At 36.7% G+C, this 22480-nt stretch overlaps 1 protein-coding gene across 10 annotated transcripts in view; it reads right to left on the bottom strand.

Moving 5' to 3' along the window:
• Positions 1 to 22480, bottom strand: part of DMD (dystrophin) — a gene marked incomplete at its 5' end in the record, with an annotated part of 1168120 nt that overhangs the window by 187522 nt on the left and 958118 nt on the right. For all 10 annotated transcript variants that reach the window (XM_083855614.1, XM_083855615.1, XM_083855618.1 and 7 more), the window contains 2 exons: positions 4022 to 4178; positions 8119 to 8291. In XM_083855614.1, coding sequence (XP_083711740.1) covers positions 4022 to 4178; positions 8119 to 8291 — 330 coding nt within the window. The remainder of the gene's footprint in view (positions 1 to 4021; positions 4179 to 8118; positions 8292 to 22480) is intronic.

Raw genomic sequence — 22480 nt, 5'->3', positions numbered from 1 at the left:
ACATCAACTGTGGCCCCATAATTGGTTAGTGTTTTGAAGCAGGAGCTATATACTCCTCCTTAGGCAGTGCTCCTACAGATTTCATGTGAAAGGATTTCCATGGAATTGTTAATAAGTACCTTCTATGTTCATAAATGCTATTTATGCTGTTAATAAAATCACTACACAGCAAATGAGGCAACTCTTGAAAGAATGAAAGACATAGCAGGCTATCTGCATGATGCCTGAGTTACTTAAATTAGATTAACAGTAACATGCACACAGTCATTAATTCAATTTCACGAAAGCAATATTATGATATTTCGTAAAACAAAGAAAAATGTAAGATAGTTAAATAATGTTTTGAAGAACAGGAGTATTTTTTTATCATTGACTAATGCCACCACCACCACTCCTCCCCACACATTCTAAGACTTTGGAATAGAGACAATTTCTTCAGATGCCAAAAATCGAAAAAATGACCTACTATATATATAAGTTCAACCAACTAGCAGTTACGTGGGTGTATTTGGGATACATTCCAAATTGCCTTGTCTAAAAAGCACCTCACATTTATAACACAACAATGATTTTCACTGCGTGGATACCCCTGCTCTCAGTTGAGTTCAAGCTCTCCTCTGGCACAGATTCAAGCATTTGAAATTTTCATCTGAATCCTACTCTTAAAATTTTTAAAGCAAATCTTGGCAACTAGGAGCACTCAAGTGGTAAGAACTGACTTCTTTTCATCTCTTTTATGAATCTCTGTGGTATTCCAGATGGTCTTCTGAATGATAGAGAGGTTAAATATGTTTTATCTTTAAATTTTACCTTTAAGGGAGAGAAACAAAATCAGCTTGCAACATTTCTTTAGAAATAGGATTCAGGAATAAAATCATGTTGGCATTCGTCGTGATATTTCTAAATTGAATCAGTAAAACTGCATATAAATAGAGTTCTCCTGATGAGGTTTACTCACTTCTCAAGTGAAGAACTTGCCTGAGTTCAGTTCTGGCATTACCTGACTAAAACAATCCTTCACAGAAGGAAAAACATTGTACTTATGAAGAAAGACCAAAATTGGAAGTTTTAATCACTTAAAAGATTGGTCAGATCTGATAGATGCTTCTCTAGTTTAATGAAGACTAATTTCCAGAAGTGACATTCACGAGAACAAAATGGACAGTCAGCAGGTTCTTTTTATGACGATCAACACACAACTACTGTTTAGTTCACATCCAACACTCTGAGAGCTAAACTCTGCTCTTAAGCAAAGGCCCAAACCTCTCAAAAACAGCTTCCCAGTACTGGGCTCCAGTTTTAAGCTAGATAATTGTACACTTGTACAATTGTACACTTGTGAAAACACTTGAAAACATTTTTATTATGTTCAGAAATGAGCTAAGCTGTTCATTTGGATATAGCCTTTGTATATCTTTGATATACAAAGCTTCTTTGAAATAAACTTTCAGAGTAACAAAGTCCATAATGCCCAGGAGGAAAAAAAAAAAATTCAACCAACCAACCAACACGTTGCAAACATAGATTTTGTCAATGCAACCTGAAGTCAACTTCCACATTGACTGTTTTTCCCTTCTCTGTCAGAGATATTTGAAGATCAGACAGTGCAAATTAATTTCAAGTATTCAGTTTTGTTCTTTTTTTCACAGGGAAGCAGCGTACCTACACTCACGCTTCTGAAGTGCTACAGAATGGACAAAGGAAAAAGACATATTTCCAAAAAGAACTAAAACATGGTAGCTTTGATACCAGACAGAATAATCAAATCTCTGTGTTATGTACCTGCAAATGGCAGAAAAAAGAGAAGTGAGATCTATTTTATGAAGTCATTTTGCCCCTACTCATGGTATCTTACTTTTATGCAATAATTCTCATCCCTAAAAGTTCTAAATACTTCATTTGTTTAGTGTATGACAGAGAGATCACTTAGTTCAACACTGAAGACTTGCCACCTTTATGATGAATTCCTGGAAACCCTTAAACTGCTTCTAGAGTGTTACACAATACTAAAATACTATAAGAACTAATTTCTTTAGATTAAAAAAACTCTTCTAAGAGAAAATGTTTTCAATTACTTAAATATTATTTAGATGGGAAAAAAAATGTTGAACCAATTCTATAGAAATCTCTCTCCAACTCTTATTTTGGCTCAAGAGTTGTCTTTGGAGAAAGAATTTGAGCTAATGTCACACTGAGTTAGAGCAGCATCTATATTGTTTCTTTCATCCTGATATTCTGGATGGGCTTTAAAACTACTTTATGGAAGTTGCTACTTTATGGCTAAAACAGACCTCAAGCTTCTTTTAACTTTCATGGTTATATATAACACGTCTTAACTTTCTTAGGGGAAAGGTGAAAAAAGGAACGGTGCTGCCCTGTAAAGTCATGGATGTTTTCACCTTACTGTCTCTGTGATAGTGCTTTAAGTCCCACACAAAATTTTGTGAGAAAGACACATCCTATACATCACCTCTCCAGAGGGAAGACCTAGGAAATGTGACAAAGATGCCCCCTTGCAGAAGAGCATTTTATTATCTTTGAAAAATTTGCCACTGAGAGAGAGAGAGATGTTTTTTGTTCATCTTTCACTTCTGCTTTCTCAGTCATTTGGTGAAGATAGGTCCTTGACAAACCATCCTGACACTGCTTCCCATTATTTTGTTGCAGTAGATGAATGTCTATGTTCTTATGGAAAAATCCATTTCTGGCTGAATATGATACTTTCTGACTTTTCACAAACTCAGAGTCTTAAACAGCAAGATATGTCATGTTGGCTTTGCAAATTTGGTCTCACTATCTATTTCGAATGTGTCTTTCCCCATGAGAAAGGACAATATATTAGAGCAATATTTATATACAGCTACCTGATGAACAGAAAAAACACTGATCCTGTTTTGTTCTCCATTAAGCACATTTCTCCATTAAACAATAAAATCAGAGATTTAGGAACTTCAGAAACAATACCTTTTGGGGCAAGTTTCACAAAGGAAGTTATATATACCCAGCACAATGCTTTGAGAGGATGATCATTGGATTTGGAATATTCTCTTCTCATGAAATCAAGCTGTCAGACGAATAACTTAATTTTTTCAATAAAAATTACATTTGTTTGAAATAACTTTTTAGATAGCACCCTGAAGAATAATTGGACATCAAACAGGAAGTAATAACCTCCTATAATGTCATTATTTTAATTAAAGACACACAGAGATGAAGGAGAGGAGAGCCTGAATGTATATTGTATAACAGAGGTACTAGAACTGTGATTTCACACTCAGACCTGAATAGGCCTCAATGGCACATGAAATTAAAGGCTGTTTAGGTGAAAGCAGACATTAGGTTAGGATCAGACTGGTGTGAGTTGATTAAACACAGAAGACATACTTTAAGCTTACCCTCATCACAACAAAAAATCATTGTGAATCTTTGTACGAAGAATTGTTCTGAATTATTTTCTGGGGGCTGTTTATTTGGTGGGTTTAAAAAAAAACAACAAACAACTTCCTGTACAAGTGTTCTATTTGGGTTCCCTATTAATCTTAGTCTAGAATGGTCCCCCATATGATGCTCTGCTATGGTTTTTCCATAAGAGTTCCCTGATGAAACCAGTATAAACCACAAACAGTTGTCACAATGGTTTCATGGTGCTGAGTTGAGCAATAGAGCTGATACCAGCTACTCTTGTCACAAATGTTCCCAAAATCCAAACTAAGGTTTCAAAAAATATACATGAAGTTGGAATGCTTGATCTAGAAAAAAAAATCAGAACTACTTATTTTATCCTCAAAGATTACTAGGTTAGTAATTGTTCTGGTTATGAAATATGCCTGCCTATGAAATTCTGAAGGTCATGGTTGCTAACACTTTCTTCTCCAGAGGGCTAATTTTCTCTGCTGTGTTTGAAAGCTATAGATGGAATTCTTTCCAAAAAGGACTGTGTCAAAGGACTGTGTCACGCAGCACCAGCCTGCAAAGTAAAAAAGCAATGACCAAAAGATAATTAAGAAAACCAAAAACATACCCGATGAATATCATTCTGTTTTTGCACAGTGGGCAGATCTCCACCAATGGGTGCTTGCTGTTTTAATTCATCCTCCTTTAATTGCAGCCATGCCAAAAGTTCCTGAAGAGAGAGATGTAATCGCTTCCACTGGTCGGTACTGGCTTCCAAATGGGACCTGAAAGCATGTGTTAAATATAAGACAGATTCAGGCATGGTAGAAGTAAACACCAAAATATACAAGCTTATTTACTGAGAAAGATCCTAGTGTTTCATTAAGTTAATGATTTTTGAATAACTTCAGTAGCTTTTGAATTAGATTCTGGCAACACAGATTTAAGTTCGTTTCCACAGTCCTGGCTTTTTTTCACATCTCCTGATTTTTGTTTTTGATTGGTGAGGATTTTTTTTGCTTTTTAGTTTTCCTTTTCAGCAGTGAGTAATGGCTGTGCTGAATTGTCAGCCACACTAGAAGTGCACACTTATTATGCAGAACTAGCATGAGAAATGTAGTCATCACTTAGGATTACTAGAACATTATTTACCTGAAATGTAGAGAGTAGTTTTCCAAATCAGTGAAGAGCAAGCATTTCTCTAAACCACTCCACAAACCATTGAACTTACCTAAGATTCGTTCTTTTAACTTTTTAAAATAAAAGAACCAATGCAATTCTTTAAAAAAATGGCATTAGGAAATTGTTAAAGTCAATATAATCCTCATACACTATACAGGCAAATGTCAGTGCTATTTTAACAGTGATGCGAACAAAACTATTTGAAACACTGGAAAAATTAAGAGACAAAATATCATTTTATACCAAAAAGGTCTGCATCATAAGAACATTTTCTAAATATTTCCTCTGTAAATGCATAAATGTGGTTTTTTGATATCAAGTATTGAGCTTCTAAATTTCAGCAACTGTTTTCTGTGGCTGGGCTGATAAAATCTTCAATTTTCTCTGTACTGTAGACAAACCCCACTAAAATTTTGTCTTTCTGGATGTATGAATATGCTACTTTTTAATTTCTCATTTGGAAAAAAAATCCTAATTCACCTCCAAAAAATATAAGAAATCCTCTTAGTAGCTCAAATCAAAGGAGTATTCCATAACAGTAAAGTGAAAAAATGTGCAGGGAAATAAAGATAAATGTTCTTTTATTTCACACATTTCTATTTAAGTTCTAGCTTCGTTCATATAACATTTATCTTCTTCTACAGTGATTGCATATAAAATCATTCTCTTCTGACACTAAGAATTCTACTCCTATACCTTATATATAATATTCTATAAAGAAATGTGAAAAAGTAGGGATTCAGCATTTTTGCAAACCTTATTGTTTAGTTTGGATATGGAAACAAGGAATTGATGAAGGTAGGGACAGTTGCATTTCTGTGAAATGCTCTATGAATCCTGTCTTCTTTCCAACCTCTTATATCAGGTAATAAAGTGGCAAGGAAAGAGAAAGAAAAGGGACAGATCAGCCACAAGTTGACAGAAAATTCAGCTCCTCTCAAAGTATGTGAGCTAATGGAAAACCTTCTGTTTTTACAAACTTAAATGCTATATGTGAAGGACACACATAGACCAGACCTTTTGATCTCTTTTCACATAGGGCATCTGGGAGCTGGGGCAAAACTGCCCCACAGCAGGGGGAGGCCAGTCCTGCAGGCAGTGAAACTCTAGAGAAGGCTCTGCATGCCAAAAGATTTAGATTATATATTTGTTTATATATTATAAATTATTTATGGTTAGGTTGGTGAGGCACTGGAACAGATTGTCCAGAGAAGTTGTGGATGCTCCACCCCTGGAAGTGTTCAAGACCAGGCTGGATGTAGCTTTGAACAAGTTGAATGTGTCCTTGCCCATGACAGGGGGGTTGGCATTGGATGATATTTACAGTCCTGCCAACTCAAACCACTCTTTCATCCTATGATACCTCTGAAAGTAGCAACAGGGAGAGAAGCAGGGATATTTATGGAGAGCTGCAGGAGGTGACAACCAGAGCAAGGACCACAGGATTTTAGGCCAGGAGACAGTCAAGGAGCCAAGTGTCTGATTCAGGCTAATTCCCTTGCCTCATGTTTATCTTGGCATAGGCAAGTTTCCACCTCTTCTGGAGAGGGGCAGCAAATGGAGGCAAACACTTCTTTCCCTACTTCCCCAGGTCTGGCTTTACAGGGAAAAAATGCAAAAAGAGTGACCTGAAGGGTTTTTGTTACTGCTGCTGTTCTCTGACCTTCCCCAGTTAGGTGATTTTCTTTTTTTTCCAGAACCTGTCTTGTTCAGCTCTTCCTTCACCTTCAAGAATACATATTTATGCATGCACACACCAGTGTACATTATATGCATACACTCATGTGTTTATGACTATGTCCAAAATGTGCAGATAAAAGAGATAATAGTAAAACAGTTAAAAAAATAAGAAAGCACGTGTTTATTAGGATAAACTGTGCTGACGTATCAGGATGAAAGAAAGGGAGGAATGGAAAAGACCTTGGCTTCTCTTTAATATCTACCATATATTTTATCTAAAGCATTTAGAAAAGAATGCCCACCCAAGCTGATCCATGGCATGGGTCTTCTGTTTCAGTAGGCTAAAAATTACACTAAATAAAGAAACTTCTGGGACTGATGTCTGGAGAACATTTCTTATGCCTTCTCTAATCCCTCTTTTGTGTAAGCATTGCTAGTTATGATGAAATCTATTCCATTCTGTGCTATGGATAGAAAGAGCTCCAAACAGGCAGACTGAGAAGAGCCTTTTCATTTAGTCTGGTGGCCAGCAAAACTTAAACTGAATATCTGAGAATTTAAGAATTGTTTCTTATCCTAATCAATAACTTGTTTAAGACCTTAAGCCTTTTATTGGAAGCACAGATTTTAGAGGGGAAGTTTGTTGCTTTGAATGTGCAATTCAGGAAGTCATTGTGATGTAACTGGGGTTTACTGCTTCTGACTCAATTAATGACAGCAATACATTAAACTGCAAAAAATGAAAGACAGAAAGTCACATATGTTTAATTATTGAAATTTGAACAACTGACTATTTTTATCTCAAAAATCACTGTATTTGAGATGCAAACAAAATGCAAACAAACAAAAAAAAAAATCTCACACTTTGAAGGGTTTTATTCCTCTTTTTTTTTCCCCCTCAGAAGGAAAAAAAAAGTAGGAATATGTCTCTTTTTCTTTAGTTACTCATATCTTTTCTTTAGTTACTCATATCTTTTCAACATCACAGCCTTCATTTATTTTTAATGATTGATGATACGGAGATGGTTTTTGTCATTACACAGCCTGACCTCCCTCAGGACCTGAGCTGAAAAAAGCTAATATTTCATACATTACTTCAGAAAACACTTCTGTCTTTTGCTGCCCTTTGAACTACCACCAACACAGAGCAGGTGAGAAAATGAAAAAATGCCCAAGACTGAGTGTAACTGAGCTGGGTTGCCCATTGCAGAAGCTGTATTTCTGGAGAAAAGCTTCCTGGACAATTTGTTTTGTAATGAAACCTTCAGTCTTTTGAAGCCTGAATGACCGCTTGATAATTTGTAATGTTACCATTTATTATATTTCTCCTTGCAAACAAAAGGGTTTCCTCTCGTGATACTACCTATGGATTTTTTTTACCCCTAGATTTTATTTAGCAATTCTGTCCATTCTCCTCACAACGGTTAAAATTTTAAATAATTTGTCTTCTCATTTGTGAGGATATTTTTAGTTTGCACTGGAAATAGCAGTCTTTAAAATAAAGCTTATCATAAATATTGGTTATTTAATCACTTTCTTTCATGACACTGATAATTCAAACCCACTTCTAGAAAAAATCGACATTTAGAGGGGGTACTGTTACTGTTTAAACATGCCAATCTTTCTCACTGTAATTATGAAATTTCTTCATACGCCTCAAATCCTAATCCTTTACTATCATTTTCACACCAAAAAAACCCTAATCATTCTTACAAAGTTAAGCCAACATCCAAAGTAGCATAAATAATTTCAAAACAGACAAAACCAGTGCTAACAGAAACAAAATTAAACCTTTTTACTTGCAAATTGCAGCAGTCCATCTAATATACCAATGGCAGACTTTTGCTTAGGTTCAGGTCCTACCTAATGTTCAGAGATCTCTTCCTAAGTTCACTCCATCTGAGGTTCATGTTATCCAGACGTCTCTGCAGCAGGGTTGCATCCTCAGAGCCTTCCAGGGACCTCAGGATTTTCTGCCCATTTTCATCCAGGTTGTGAAAGATGTCAGTGTGAGCATCAATTTCTGCCTGTAGTTCCTATGGAAGCAATAGAAAACAATATATTTGATTTCTTTTAAAAAATCCCGGAAACTATCATTTTTCAAAAGAGTGGAAAAATCCTCAGTGCAACACAGAGCAAAGGTTTTGATTACTCCTTTTACATCAATATCATGTCCTGTATAGCAAGCCACGTTTCCCTTTCACATGAAGGCCATTTGCATTGAATATGACCTTCTTTCCACACAGAGCACACTGAACAAAGCTTAGAAAGCTAAAGGTGTAGCCTTTGACAGGCAACAAAGCGAGGACAAGATATGGTCACTGTGCTGATGTGGGAAAAGCAAAGAAACACCAAATCCTCAGATCTCAGGTAAATCTGACCTTCACATGATACGTCTTCCTGTGCAACATTTTCAGTTTGAGCTGGGGACTGCAGCACTGGTTCTGCTGCATGGCAATCCCAAGGAATCTAGGCTTCTGCAGCAGCAGGGCTTTAAAATGCCAAGTTCACTTACATTCTGTTGACAGAATACATTTTGGAGCACAGGCCCTAGCAGTCAATAGCAATAAACAGCCACTTTGTGCTGTATCAAAACACTGGTTGGGGCCATGGCTGTAGGAGGGCCTGAGAATAGCAAGGACCCAGAATATGCAACTGGCAGCTCATGTTGAACAGCCAACTTTTCTTATCGCCTCGTAACTGAAGGCCAGCTCTAAATTTTGAATTCATTTTTTCCCCCTCATTTTTAGCACGGCTGTTTCTGCCAAAAGAACATTCTTTAGAGAGCTGCCTGGTACCAGCATTCCTGCCTGCCCACACACTCAATGCAGCCTTTGTGTGCTGGCTGCCCTTCCCCAAGACTTTCGCATGCTGCAGCTCCACAAGGTCAGATTCATTTGCAGAGAGTAGTGGTTGAATCAAGGTCACTAAATGGAATAAAAATAATAATAATAATAATTTCAACACGCACATGAATGAGCGTACGTGTACTTTATATGCAGCCACATTTGTACAAAAGTACTTTTACTTTCAAACAAAGAATCACACAAAGACACAAAGAAGAAATGAATAAAGCTCCACATTTTCTCTCCTGTTTTGCTGGAGAACTAAGATTTCTGGTGGTGGTTTCTTGCTGCCTGAAATGGGAGTGCTAGAGATAAAGTGGGGAAGAGGAAATGATTTATGGCATTTGAGAAAAAGACCTAGCACTAACTGAGCATCACAGATAGTCCCCAATGGAAATTTGTTGCAATTTTTTTCAGAAGAATGACTTTGAAAGAGAGGAGTACACAATCTGTCTACTTGGTGTGTTCTTAATTGAATTGGTTTTATTTGATATTTTAAGTGCAATGTTAGCTGCACTGAATCATGACTAGATTGTCCTTGTTCACCTATTGCTGTTCCAAGTGTCCTTAACTGGATACCTTTCACAGCAATGACTAGCATCATATTTGGGGAAATTTTAAGGTGAGCTAGCAACATCTTAGGTACAGAGTAAGAATCTTTCTCCAACTATTTTACTTATCTATTGTCATTCAAGCAGTAAAGTACTTAGGAATGAGTTTGATGTACATCAGAGGCAACTCTGCAGAATGCAACTGTATTATAAACATTGTATTTATTTACTGTTGTTCAGGCAATTTATATTTTTAAAAATGGCATTAGGTACATTAAAATGTACAATATTCCAGGTATGAATGTCCTTACTTGAAAATTTGTATTTTGTTTCAAGTCTGAATGTTGCTAGCTTCAACTTCCAGCTGTGATACTTTATTTTTGTTTACTTGAATGAAGAATACTCTTTAACCAAATTCCTTTCCTTCCATATATGTATTTAGAGATATTATTTAAACTAGGTTAAGTATAACAATACTGATGTAAACAGCTGAAACCATTTGCTAGAAAGGATAAAGTTCACAGTAAAAAAGTTAATTGTTAATGTCTGTATAGTTCTCAGGTCCTCATACATTTAATAAACAATAAATCTATTATTGGATGAAAGACTTACATGTACTACCTGTTGTACGAAATTCTTGGTTTTCAAGGTAGTGATGGAAACACTGAACTTACAAACTTGTTTCTTTTCCTTGCCAAGAACATGTGCCATGAAACATACTGAATAACTATTCACACTAGGAAGCTGTCAAATCTATGCCTTCTTGGTGTTTTATACACATACACTCATAGCATTGTATAAGATAAAGTTTAAGAAAAAAAAACCCTTTCCACTACACATTTTATGTCTTTTTCCACACACACATAACTCTGAAAATAAAAGCAAACCACATCCTTTTTTATTTCAGAACACTACATAGTATCACAACACATCTGGACAGTTAAGTGGGCAATGAACATGAAAAGTGAGGTATTCTTATCAAAAAATTAATATTCAAGACTGAGTTTTCCTTATTCCAAATTATTTGTGTATACTGCGCTTCTTCTACTGTTCCCAAAAGTAGTTCATTGCAGCTAAGCAGGAAGCCTACACCGACAAAGAAGCAAGACAACAACAACAACAATATTTGCTCCATTTAGGTTAGTGCATTTCAAAACCATTCTTTGTGACACACATCCCAAGAGAAGCAGAGAGCATATAAGAAAAAGATCTATACACCTTTTATTTGTTTTCTGGAATAAATAAATAAAAGTTTTAAAAACAGAATATGAATTAGATTATTTTTCTTGATACAGTAAAGCAGGAAGAGTTATTTAATCTCAAAAATTGCTAAAATATTTGTAAAAGTATGCTGCCATTACATGTCATACCAAGAAGCATAGCATATAGGCTAAACATATATTATTTATTTCACTGTCATATTTCCCAATGTGTTCAAACACATGAAAAGACTACAGAGGATAAAAAAAAAATCAATCCTGGTATAATTCTGCTGAGTTATACTTGGATTGTAAGCTGCATTTTTGCTGTAGTTGTTATTACGGAGACTGTGTTGAAAAAATATTGGCTACCTGCTCTTAAAAAGAGCAGATAATAAAATGAAAAGTATCATTTTGATCACGAGTTACTGCTTAGAGTGAGCTGAACTTCCTGGAAAGAACTGCAACTCAAGTGCTGAGTGAAGTCTTCCTTTATTAAGATGAATTATACAGTTAGATGAAAAAAAGCACCATAATATTTATCTATAGAAACTTAGCTGAATGGCCATTAGAGTTTTCTACACATTTAAAAATGCGTATTTACATTATTTTATTATATAGAAAAAGTGTGCAACTAAGAAACAGAACTTGGGTGATAAAGAGAGGAAATACATTTTGTCTTGAGGAGAACAATCTTGTTGTGTAAAACAGGGTGAGGAAAGTTCCTCTGGCTGTTTCAGTTTTGTCCTGAGCTCTTCAAACCACCACACATGATTTCAGAGAAGTACACTAATGTGGTGAGCACACCCAATGCTGCCAAAAAGCTGGGGGTGGGTGTATTTCTCACTTGCTCAATTCAGTTGTTCCCCTTGGAATGACTGCTCCCATTCTCCATGGAAGCATCGATCCTCACTGCCCGAATTCTCTTGCTAGGCAGAAGAAATTCACCTGTGGCTCCACAGGTTTTATTTTACACAGAGCCCTGCTAAGTGCAGCTGAGCTGTCGCTGTGAAATTCAATTGCACTCAAAGTTCTGTCAACTTCCAGACAATACAGCTAGTCCTACAGGAATCCAATGTGGTTTGAGGTACCTGAGCAGAAACAATTAATCAGTGCCAATATCCTTCATATCCCACATGCAATGTATAGACATGACATAAAAAGGACATGACACATGTCAAAATCTGCCATTATTTTGGCAATTCACCACAGAGAGATTGGTAGTCTGGAAGTTAAATGAAGTTCTAGAAAGAAGGAATTAGTTCTATTTCTTGGACTATAGATGAGTCATACTAAAACATGGAAATCAATGCAGCGCAGCTGACAAAACATTTATCTTTTATACAAGGTAGAAAAAAATCATTATGCAATAATTTAGAGAAATTAAAGGATCCTAGTTCTCCTTTATTTGCATCTCTGTAAAGCACATTTTAGCATTTTAGCAATTGGATTTCAAATTAATCATCCCACTTGATTTCATTTAATTACACCTAAACTCCTCTAAATTTCTGATTCTGCCTAAAGCATAAACTCTGTGTGAGGGTTCAGAGAGTTTGAGACATATTTTCAGTGCCCTGGCACACTCCAGCAGCCTTTGGAGGCACAGAAATCTGTGCACATGCCATCACTCTCAGGATCACAGCTTATTCTCCTGTCTGATAGACAGAGGAATAGTTTTGTGAGTGTTACAGTTCTGGAGATGTTGAATTAAGGGCTATAGCACAGCAAGTCAAATGCATTTTAAGCACCTGAGTGATGGATTCAGTGCAAGGTGCACTTGATCTGCTCCTTTTGTTTTTGGCAACAGAAGGCCAGTTTGCACTCAGCTTTACAGCAGACTCTCCTTATGAGCTGGTTGTTACCATTTGAACAGAAAGAAATGTATATATATATATTTTTTTTAAGAGAATATTTGCATCTGGAGATTCTATGATTTAGATTAATGATGGAACAAAGCAGTGAAGCATTTCTGCTGGTTTGCAAAGCATTTCTGATCCCTTGGAAGTTCTCTCTTTTAAATGTCATAGTTCTTTTAAGAACTAGATGTTGGATTTGAGCTTCTTTTTTTTTTTTTTTTTTTTTTTTTTTTTTTTTTTTTTTAATGCTCCCCATTCCCCCATCAAGCTTTTAAGTAATTTTCTCTCTCAGTCCATAAGCAAAACTTTTATTGAGTCTTAGAATGAGACCATTCACTGAACAATTTGCATAATGATAAAAACTTCTCAAATGAGATTTAAAATATAATTAAAGGGCAGACTTACTGAGCTAAAAGCATTGTTGTGAAGTGGCTATACATCATCATGCCAAGAAGCCTTCTATTCAGCTAGCCTATGGCATGACCCCAATTCCAGTCTGGTATGATTACATCTCTGAGTTTCATGCTAATGACTTGATTAAAAAGAACGATAAAAAGGTCTTTTCCATTGTGAAGACAAGCTTATGAACATAATTAAGGCATTTCTGGTTTCCCAACACATTTTTCAAGATAAAAAAGGGTAAGAGCTAGCCCTCTAAGAGAGAATCAAGCGCTGATGAATGGAAGCCAGAAGTATAACTTTGCCCTGCAGAAAGCAATCTGTGTACATTGCATCTATCATTGTTATGGTTTAATTCTACAAGTCCTAGAATAAAGATGTGACCAAATTTCATATTCAAATGCTACTTTCATCTAACAGAATATTTAAAAAAAAGCTTTCTTTATCAAGCTGAGCCCTGTTTTCAGAAAACATTATTGTTATAAACAGGCAAAAGAGCCTTCAATTTAGGTTATATTCAGATCGCAAGAGACTTTCTGGTGCATCTAAGGATGCAGCAATCTCTTGCTGACACTAACTGCAAATGCATGTGGGCTTCTTGATTTCATTTACATTGGGCTGCCTCAGCTTTGGAATAGTAACTCTTTAAGTGCACTAACACAGCCATTGAACATATACTGGAGTGCAGATACTTATTCACAGAACTTTTTGCCCATAGCACGAGGTCTTGTATTTCTTCCTTGATCATAGCAAAATAATCACATTTTTAAGACTTCTAGCAATTAACTTGTATTCAATTATTAGCTAATTCCATGTGTTTGGAAGGAATTTGTGGACTTCTCGGAGAGTTTTTTTTAAAACTGAGAAAACCCTTGCTTTCATTTACATGTAATGAAAATATTAATAAATGCATAAAATAGAGAAACAAATGTTTAAAGAAATAAATCTTTCTGCACTTATAGTTTCATTTAGGATTTGATCCTTGTCTAGAGAAATATATCCCTTCTGATAATAGTGACTTCAATGGAAATTATTATTTTCACTGTCTACTTTTCTTTCATTGTATCTAGGTGGAAACCCTAAATAGAAAGAAACATCATGTTAGTCTGAGGTTACACTAATGAAGAAAAATTCCTTGTAGCCACAGAAATGAAAAACTTCACTGTATAGTATAAAATATAAATATGTATTTTACTAACATAGCCTGTACTCTCTTTTAGGCAAGTCAATCCAACAAAGCAAACAAAGCACATTTTTCAAGTAGGAGTTGCAAGTGTTCTGTGTGTCAGAAAATCAGCCACCTCTACTGAGATGTCTAAGAATGGGCTCAGCTATCTGCCTTTGAAATCTGTATTTGAGATTTGAGTGAGTAGGAGGGAAACAGCATAAATGTGCATAGAATCATACACACAATTTTCTGAAAGCAAAACGGTAAAGCCCATTACAAACTAGCAGAGTTTTCCAGATTTTAGAAGGTAATCTGTGCCACCAAATACGCACATCCCAACCCCCGTGCTTCAGTGAATGTCTGATCCCATTCCACCTGCACATGCTGTCAGCACACTCACCCTGTCAATCTTTTGGCAACCTTTCTGCAGCAAAATAATTATGCTGCTACTTTCAGTATGTCTAATTTTTCCTCTCCCTGCTTTCCAGAGATCAAACAGTAACAGCACAAAGAACATCTTCCTCTACAGGAACATTTACTTCCATTTAGTAACTCATGCAAAGTCCTAAAGTCCTGTTGCATATTTTGGAGAGAATTTACCTCTCTTAATGCTGACATTCCAGAACTTCAAATTAATACTGATTTCCTCTTACAACAAACAACTGGAAAGGCTGAAATACACAACACTCTCTAGGTCTGGAGGAAAAAAAAATCTTATGAAAGATGAAAGGACAGGTTTCTTTCTTCTTTCATTAACCAATAGTGAAAAATATCTGATATCTGTTAATTATAACTGACCTTTTCTGGAAGAAAAATTACTTGTATTTTAAGAACTGTACATTTATTTCATAGTTCACCAACATGTAAAAATAAGGTATCTCATGTTTTAGCACCTATGATACTCATATATACATTCATCCTTCCCTAAATACATGAACATATACAATCCTCTTTCAGATCCTTTTAAAACATAAAATTGAAAGCATTTTATACCAAAAAGAAATTATTTCTGTTCAAGGCATTACCCTAATTTCTTCAGTTACAAATAATTTTTGCAATCTTCTTAAAAAAAAAAAAATCTTGACATTTAAAGTTTTTTTTGGTAACATCATTGATGTCTGAAGAAAAACAATTAGTACATCAGTTTCATAACACGATTCTACATTGTTTAAAAAACATAAACTCTATGAAAAGTGAACAATCCAAAACATAAAGTGTGGGGGTGCTGGAATAGTATCATAAGTTTCTTAGTTGTAGGTTTGATGTAAATTGGACTTTAACCCTAGCCAGGTAAAGCTACTGTCTTGGAATGTGCTTATCAGAGGTTGATAAGAGTTGCCAAGACAACTCTAATCCTCTGCCCTGGGTTTCGATCGTCCTATTGTGTTTTCCCCCATCCCATTGTACTTCTCCCCCACATGTCCACCACCCCCCAGACCCCAGACCTTCAGGAGAGGTGAGCCTCCCAGGGCCACATCCCAAATCCACCTGATTTGTTAATGTTGTGTATTGCATTTTGACCTTACCCACCTGGCTTTGTGTGATTGGTCTTGTAACCTGTATCCACCCCTGAGATTTTGGGGGAACAAAAACCCCCTGTAACCGAGGCCCGGGGTCACTCCCCAGAGGCACAGGCCTGGAACCAGGGGCTGCTCCCTGAGTTACCCGAATAAAACCTTTTCTCCCTGAGCCTGGAGTGTCCCCTCTTTCTAACCACGGCCGAGACAGCTAAGGCAAAGGGACTGCGGAACCAAAAACCCACGCGAAGGTACTGTTGGGTGTATCACAGCTAGCAGGGCGGCCCAGCTGACGCTGAGCTGACCTGAGAGACAGATACGCGAAGCAACAATAAAGCAGAAGTTAGAGGCCTCATACGTTACACATTATTAAAACTGGATCAAGGAGAACAATAACTATAATGGTTTTAGGACTCCTTTTAGAAGGAGTTTTTATTGTTCTACAGGCAATGAGATCTCAGTTAGGAATTTCTACTATGTCAGGTGTTCCTCTCTAAGAGCATGCAAGATCCACAGCAATTAACTGTTCTTAATCAAGGACAGGTTAATTGGGACCTGGTGGGCATTATGCAAGAGGCAATGTGGCAAAAGCTCCAGTACTTCTGCACTACTTGTGTCAAATCCTCCCCTCTGGAGGTGTCCTGAGGAAGGTCCAGGAAGGGCAAACACTTGGGCAGCATAAAGGACAAAAGTACACTTCATCTTGATTTTCAGTGGAAATCCAGGTCATGCTAGTGTGGCTACTGTGGCCTCAGGAAGTTCTGACTTCCTAGGTTTTAGACAAGAAATGCCAGTAAAGTTACTGAAGAGAGAAAGCTGCTGTGCAGGAGTCAAGTGTCATCAAAGTCACTTTAACAATTGATGTTGGCTGTTCCTGTCACAACAAAAGAGAGTTCACCAAGTGTTGGTCAGTTTACTCATTAACATGAGCTGGGTTTAAGCTGCCACGAGGAAAGTTAGTTAGTTTTATCTAGTTTAACTTGCTGATGATGTTTTAATGGCAAGGATTCTCAGTGCAAGGGGCACCACACGTTTAAACACTCAGTGAGAATCCAACAGGCCAAAGCTCCCACTTATGGCCTCTCCCTGTGTAAATGGCCTCCCCTTTAAATGCAACAACAGGCAGAGCCACAGAGGCTCAGGCAGCCCTGAAGAGCTGTTGCCAAAAGGGCTGGCACAGTAATAGAAGAAGCTGTCAGGCTCAGGACCAGGGTGGCTGCAGAGAGGAGCTGCCACCACCTGCAAGGTCCTGTGGGGAAGGTGATACCTCTGCCTCCCTCAGTGGGCTTTTCCTTCTGATCCTCCAATCCCAGATCCTCAGCTGCCTGCTCACACCAGAGCACCAGGGCTTCCACCTTTAAACCTGTCCTGTGTCAATACTCCAAACTCAGCAACTGAATTAAAATGAGCAGCACTACTTCTGGCTGTTTATTTGCTGTTGATGCCCTGCCTTCTGAGGTGTTCAGCCCCTCTGACTGCTGCTGCACTGGAGAGCTGCACTGGTGAGGAATTGCACAGAAAGGTCTGTCCTCATTAGTTTTTAGCTCCAAGAACTTCCATAGCTTTATGTTTTTCTGAATAAACTGAACCACAGCAGAATCATGTTCTGCATGATTTATTTTAGGTGCTTTAATAATGTATGTTGACTGTCTCGAAATAAACAAATAACTGGCAAAAGTTCAGACCCTGAAAAAAAGAATACATTTGAAACAATGTATTTCAAAATAGCAACTTCAACTATCATATTTATTGTTTTTTCTGTGGCATTCTAATCATGTTTTGCTGCAGCCAGATATCAAAAGCAAAATTGAATAGAATTCCTGTATCTAGGGGTCTCTGAATAAGATTTACATTCTGAAAATAATTATTTGGTATTTTCTTGGATTTACTAGCAAGATGCATGTACTCCCACAGTAAATACAGTATCAGGTTAAAATGGTAAATATCACTGAAAAAATAATGATATCACCAGCAAGTCTGACATGAGATAAACTTGTATCTCAACATATTTTTTTAGGAGACAAGTTACTTGGGGGTGAAAATTAACTTCTGTTCATGTTTTTCAGTTTGACATTAAAAAGCCAATTAATTTGGATCACTGAGTTTCGCAAATCGACCAATTAAAAAGAAATACACTTGTTCCTTCTATCTTCCCTTCATTCCAGTAAAAAAAAAATAAATTCCAATATCATCATAAAAATTAAATTATTTTAATTCAGAGGTCATACTGGTCAAGTCATGTAAGTGTTTTCATCTAGATCCAGATAAGAAAACTAGTTCTAACACCCAAAGGCAAGAAGATAAGAGAAGTGAAATGCACACTGATAAATTTAAAGTATACTTGGTACTAATGAGGGAACAGAGGTGAGAATACAGTAATGGAGGTAATAGAGCAAATATATATGAAATTAAAAAAACAAAACAAAACAAAAAAAAACAAAAAAAAAAAAAAAAACAAACAAAAAAAAAACCACCAAAAAACAAATTAAAAACACCCTTCCTGTCTAGAATCAGACTCTTTCTCCTTAAACTTAAATAACTCAGGGCTTAGATATGCTCTCAGAAGACAGAATGCACTCTTGTCAGTAAGTCAATATATCAGGTAGATCTTAAATACTGCAGGAAATTCATATGCTCCTACTTAGGTTTCTGTAGAGATCAAATATACCTCTTCTACTGTCACTCAAAAGTATTCCACTCAGTCCCAGGCTTATACCCTGGAATTGCTTTTATGGCTCTTCAGTCAAGATTACTTATCAAACACTTTATGAATTGCTGACACAGGACACTGCAAGTACTTGACTTCACTGCTAATCACATCAAAGTCACTCTCAGATCCAGAAATTTTGGATATGTTTTTGTCATTGGTTTCAACAATACACTAAATGTGACACAAACGTGTCTGAGAGATACTTCTTCAGAAAACAGTTCATAAAATAACCTAAGGTCTCACATATTCATAAAAATCAGGAATACACTTGGAACCAGAGCTCAAGTATCTCAGAAAGCTGAAGACTTTGCTCAAACATGCAGTCCAGCCACATTAGTTATACCACCCAAAGCTAAAAAATATGCTGAAGAACACTTCATAGTACCACAGGCAATCATGGAAATGACATGTCAAAAACAACATATCAGATTATGACAAAAAATCCTGACTGTTAGTTTATTGTTTATAATAAATCCTAACTACTTCTCAAGCGACAAAGTTGTATTTTAATGAAAAAGAAAATTAAACAGAAAAGACACTTCTTGTGGAAATCTGGCTTGACATAACTGTTTTACTCCCACAGCAGCTTTTGCAGCAATTGTATATACAAGAGGCTTCTGAATGGCATTTTTCATGTGGCACAGCCAAAGATACTGACAATGCCCACTTTTGTATGAACCCTGCTGACAGTAGGCAGGAGAAGCAGGATAAGTTCAGTTTAAACAGGACTAGTGCCATCTGAAAATGGTCCTCCCAGGTTCCCTTCAGGTTCAATCAGAACAAAAGTAACACACAGTAATAACAAACAAGCCCCATACTTAATTTAATTCTGACAAAAGTATGTCTTGTTTATGCACACCGTGGCACTGTTGTTCATGCACACTGTGACACCCTGCTGGATGCCAGGTGCCCTTCTCAGCTGGTTGAGAGGAGAAGATGAAACAAAAGGCTCATGGATGAAGGTAAGGACAAGAGAGATCACTCACCAGTTACCATCATGGATAAAACAGACTAGGCTAGGGAAAATTAGTTTAATTTATTATCAGTCAAATCAGATTAGGGTAATAAGACATAAATTCAGCTCTTAAAACATCTTCCTCCCACTGTTTCATAAAATTGTAAAATGGCTTGGGTTGGAAGAGACCTCTGAAGACCATCTAGTCCAGAGGTATCTTCAACTACATAAGTTGTTAACAGTTCAGAGCCCTGTTAAGCCTCACCCTGAATGTTTCCAGGCACGGGGCTTCCAACACCTATCAGGGCAATTTTTCCCAGTGTTTTCCACCCTGATTGTAAACAATTCTTCCTTATCTCCAATCTAAATCGACCCTTGTGGAAGCCACCTTAAAACTCCCCTGCTATCAAAACTCCACCACATAAACCCAATACACACACTATTAGTTCTCACATCTATGTGTATCAAACTCAGAGAAAGAAGCATCACTTTTAAAAAAAAACTACTTTGCATTCCCTTGGGATTAACACCAACTATTTCTACTCTGCATATAAAGCAACTTTGTAGCTTTCTTCATTTTGCATCCACAGCAATTACTGTTCTCACAAAGTTGTCAACTGCACTATAACATATTCTGATTTTTAGAAAACTCTGAAAATTTTAACACCCACTAATTCAAAAGACTTTTGTACATAAAAAAGTGAAATGAATGAAGAAGAATATGAGGAAATGATAAGGGGTATTTAGGTTACTGTGTAATATGTGATCACATATGGATAGTGATCACAGATGGATCATTTCTATCTTTGTGTCAGGGAGTACAATTTGCTCACAGAAACAAACCCAGAAGTTACGTGTTCCCAATGGAAAAAAGATATATTTTTTTTCCTATAATCCTCTTTGAAGTATCTTTACTGCTTTCATGAAAGAATTAAAAAGACCTGTGTATGGATTTTAAGCCCAGAAAACTAAGCACAAAAGAAGAGACACAATATGTTTTGCATATTTGAAAAAAGATACATTTCCTATCTTATTAGAAGTGATGTAAAATAATTCCTATAACAATTATATGCTAATATCTGCATATGAATTCCTAATAACAGGAATTACAGGCTAGAGGCAAGGGAAGAGACCAAGAGAGAGACTAGGTAAAAATATAAACTTATACCCCAGAAGCAGTTTATGAAGTTTCATACCCAGTGGAATGAGCATAAGAAATCTCAGAGATTTAAAAGATGAAATTAGGCAAACTATGCTTGAAAAAGGATGAATGTAATATCCCTCAAGGCACTCATAGCAATAGTCACTGTTACACTCTTCAGTGTAATGCCACTTCTATCTACACATAGTTGACATATAATCAATTTTGTGTAGAAAGAATTCTCGTGGCATACACCTATTCATAAGTGACAGAGTAATGTCACTATACAGTAAAATACTCACTGAACGAGGGATAATAATGCACCTGCATTCTGCACTCATTCAGTGGTCAGTCTCATTGAGATTAAAACTTCCTTTCAGATATACTGTTTTTATCTGAAATACTTATTGTGTTAAACTGAAATTCAGCTGATTAACATTAGTATAAAAACCTCTGTCTGTACAGTGAAAAGCTTACTTTCCTCTCTTTACTGTGAGAAAACTTCATGACTGACCAACCTCATAAGAGAGGAACTTCCTGGAAAAGGCAACTTTCTTATTTATTTCACCTCCATTACCAAAGTACTTTTTATAAAATTAAGAAAAAAAAAGTTTGATCTGAAATTCAAATTTGAGAATTTGTCTGTAATCTTCAAACAGCTTCTATACATTTGACTTGGTAATAGAGAAAATTCAAAATTCTCTTTCCACATCAGTGAGTTTTCTGAAAAAATACCATTTCACACACAGTGCTTCATAATCTAACTGTACCACTAAATGAAACACTGATGCTCAATTTCCCAGTGGAGCTTTGTGTTCCCTTTGCAATCTTGCTGAAAGCCTGAAAACCAAACACTGACACTCAGAGTTCTGATGCCTGTTACCCAGCAATTGAGGCTGTTTGCCCAAAGCACACGCAAGTGAGGACAGACATGAGCTGCTGCTTAAACAACATCTCAAGGGAATGAAGCCTTATAAGAAACAAAATGAAATAAAATAGTCTGTAGGAGGAAATTTTAGGAGCTGATGAAAAAGGAAATATGGCAAACCTTTTACATTTCCTCTTTGTACATTCATTCACTTGCCAAAGGACATGCTTGGTATGCAGAAGTTATCTTAGATTAAAGGAAATGGAAAAAGAAAAAACAACCAAGGAATGACTTTACAATTCATATATTTGCATATTAAACACAGGGAAAAGGAAAGTCTTTTCCATAAGCAAAGGTATAATCATCAGAAAATAGAATAACACCATTATCCTTCAAATATACCTATACACATGCCACAGCAACCACCTGCCAAAATGATCTTGCTGTCACAGTTAATTCCAAGAATCAGACACACACAGTCTGTTCAGCACAACACCAAGCTCTATGCAGATGGGATGTGAGCTTTGAAGCACAGCCTGCACTGATTTACCAACAACAGCAGGTGATCCCTAAGACCTCAAGACAGCATCCCAAATTCAAGGATAGAAAAGTAACCATTGCCCAGGATTAGCTTTCCATCAATCAGTGCTGCTTTAATCTCTGTTGTGAAAACTATCAAATCAGAAGGATTAAGGTTCTGCTCAAATGGATACAAGAGCAGGAAGGAAAATATTTGATGGGCACTAAACAGTCAAGCCAAGCTTCTGTAGCAAAAAGAGAGTTAGTTCCTTGAAGGAACTGTGAAACTGGATGGAACAACTTTTCCCTGCTGTTCATACCAGTCCCTCAGGTTAAATCTGTCTGAAAAACTCCCCCCAACACAAAAGGTTTGCTTTAGCAGAGAGGCAGTACTCTGCCTGCTATGGCAATATGTCTCATTCTACCTTTGTAGTAATTCCAACACTTGAGCTCTCCCTGGATGTGACAGCTGTAGGCTGCCTATTACAGAGGAGAA

The sequence above is a fragment of the Zosterops lateralis genome (genome assembly GCF_965231275.1).
Source record: "Zosterops lateralis genome assembly, chromosome: 2".
Taxonomy (NCBI): Eukaryota; Metazoa; Chordata; class Aves; order Passeriformes; family Zosteropidae; genus Zosterops; species Zosterops lateralis.
The sequence above is the reverse complement of the archived record's forward strand: the minus strand, read 5'-3'. Positions and strand labels throughout refer to the sequence as shown.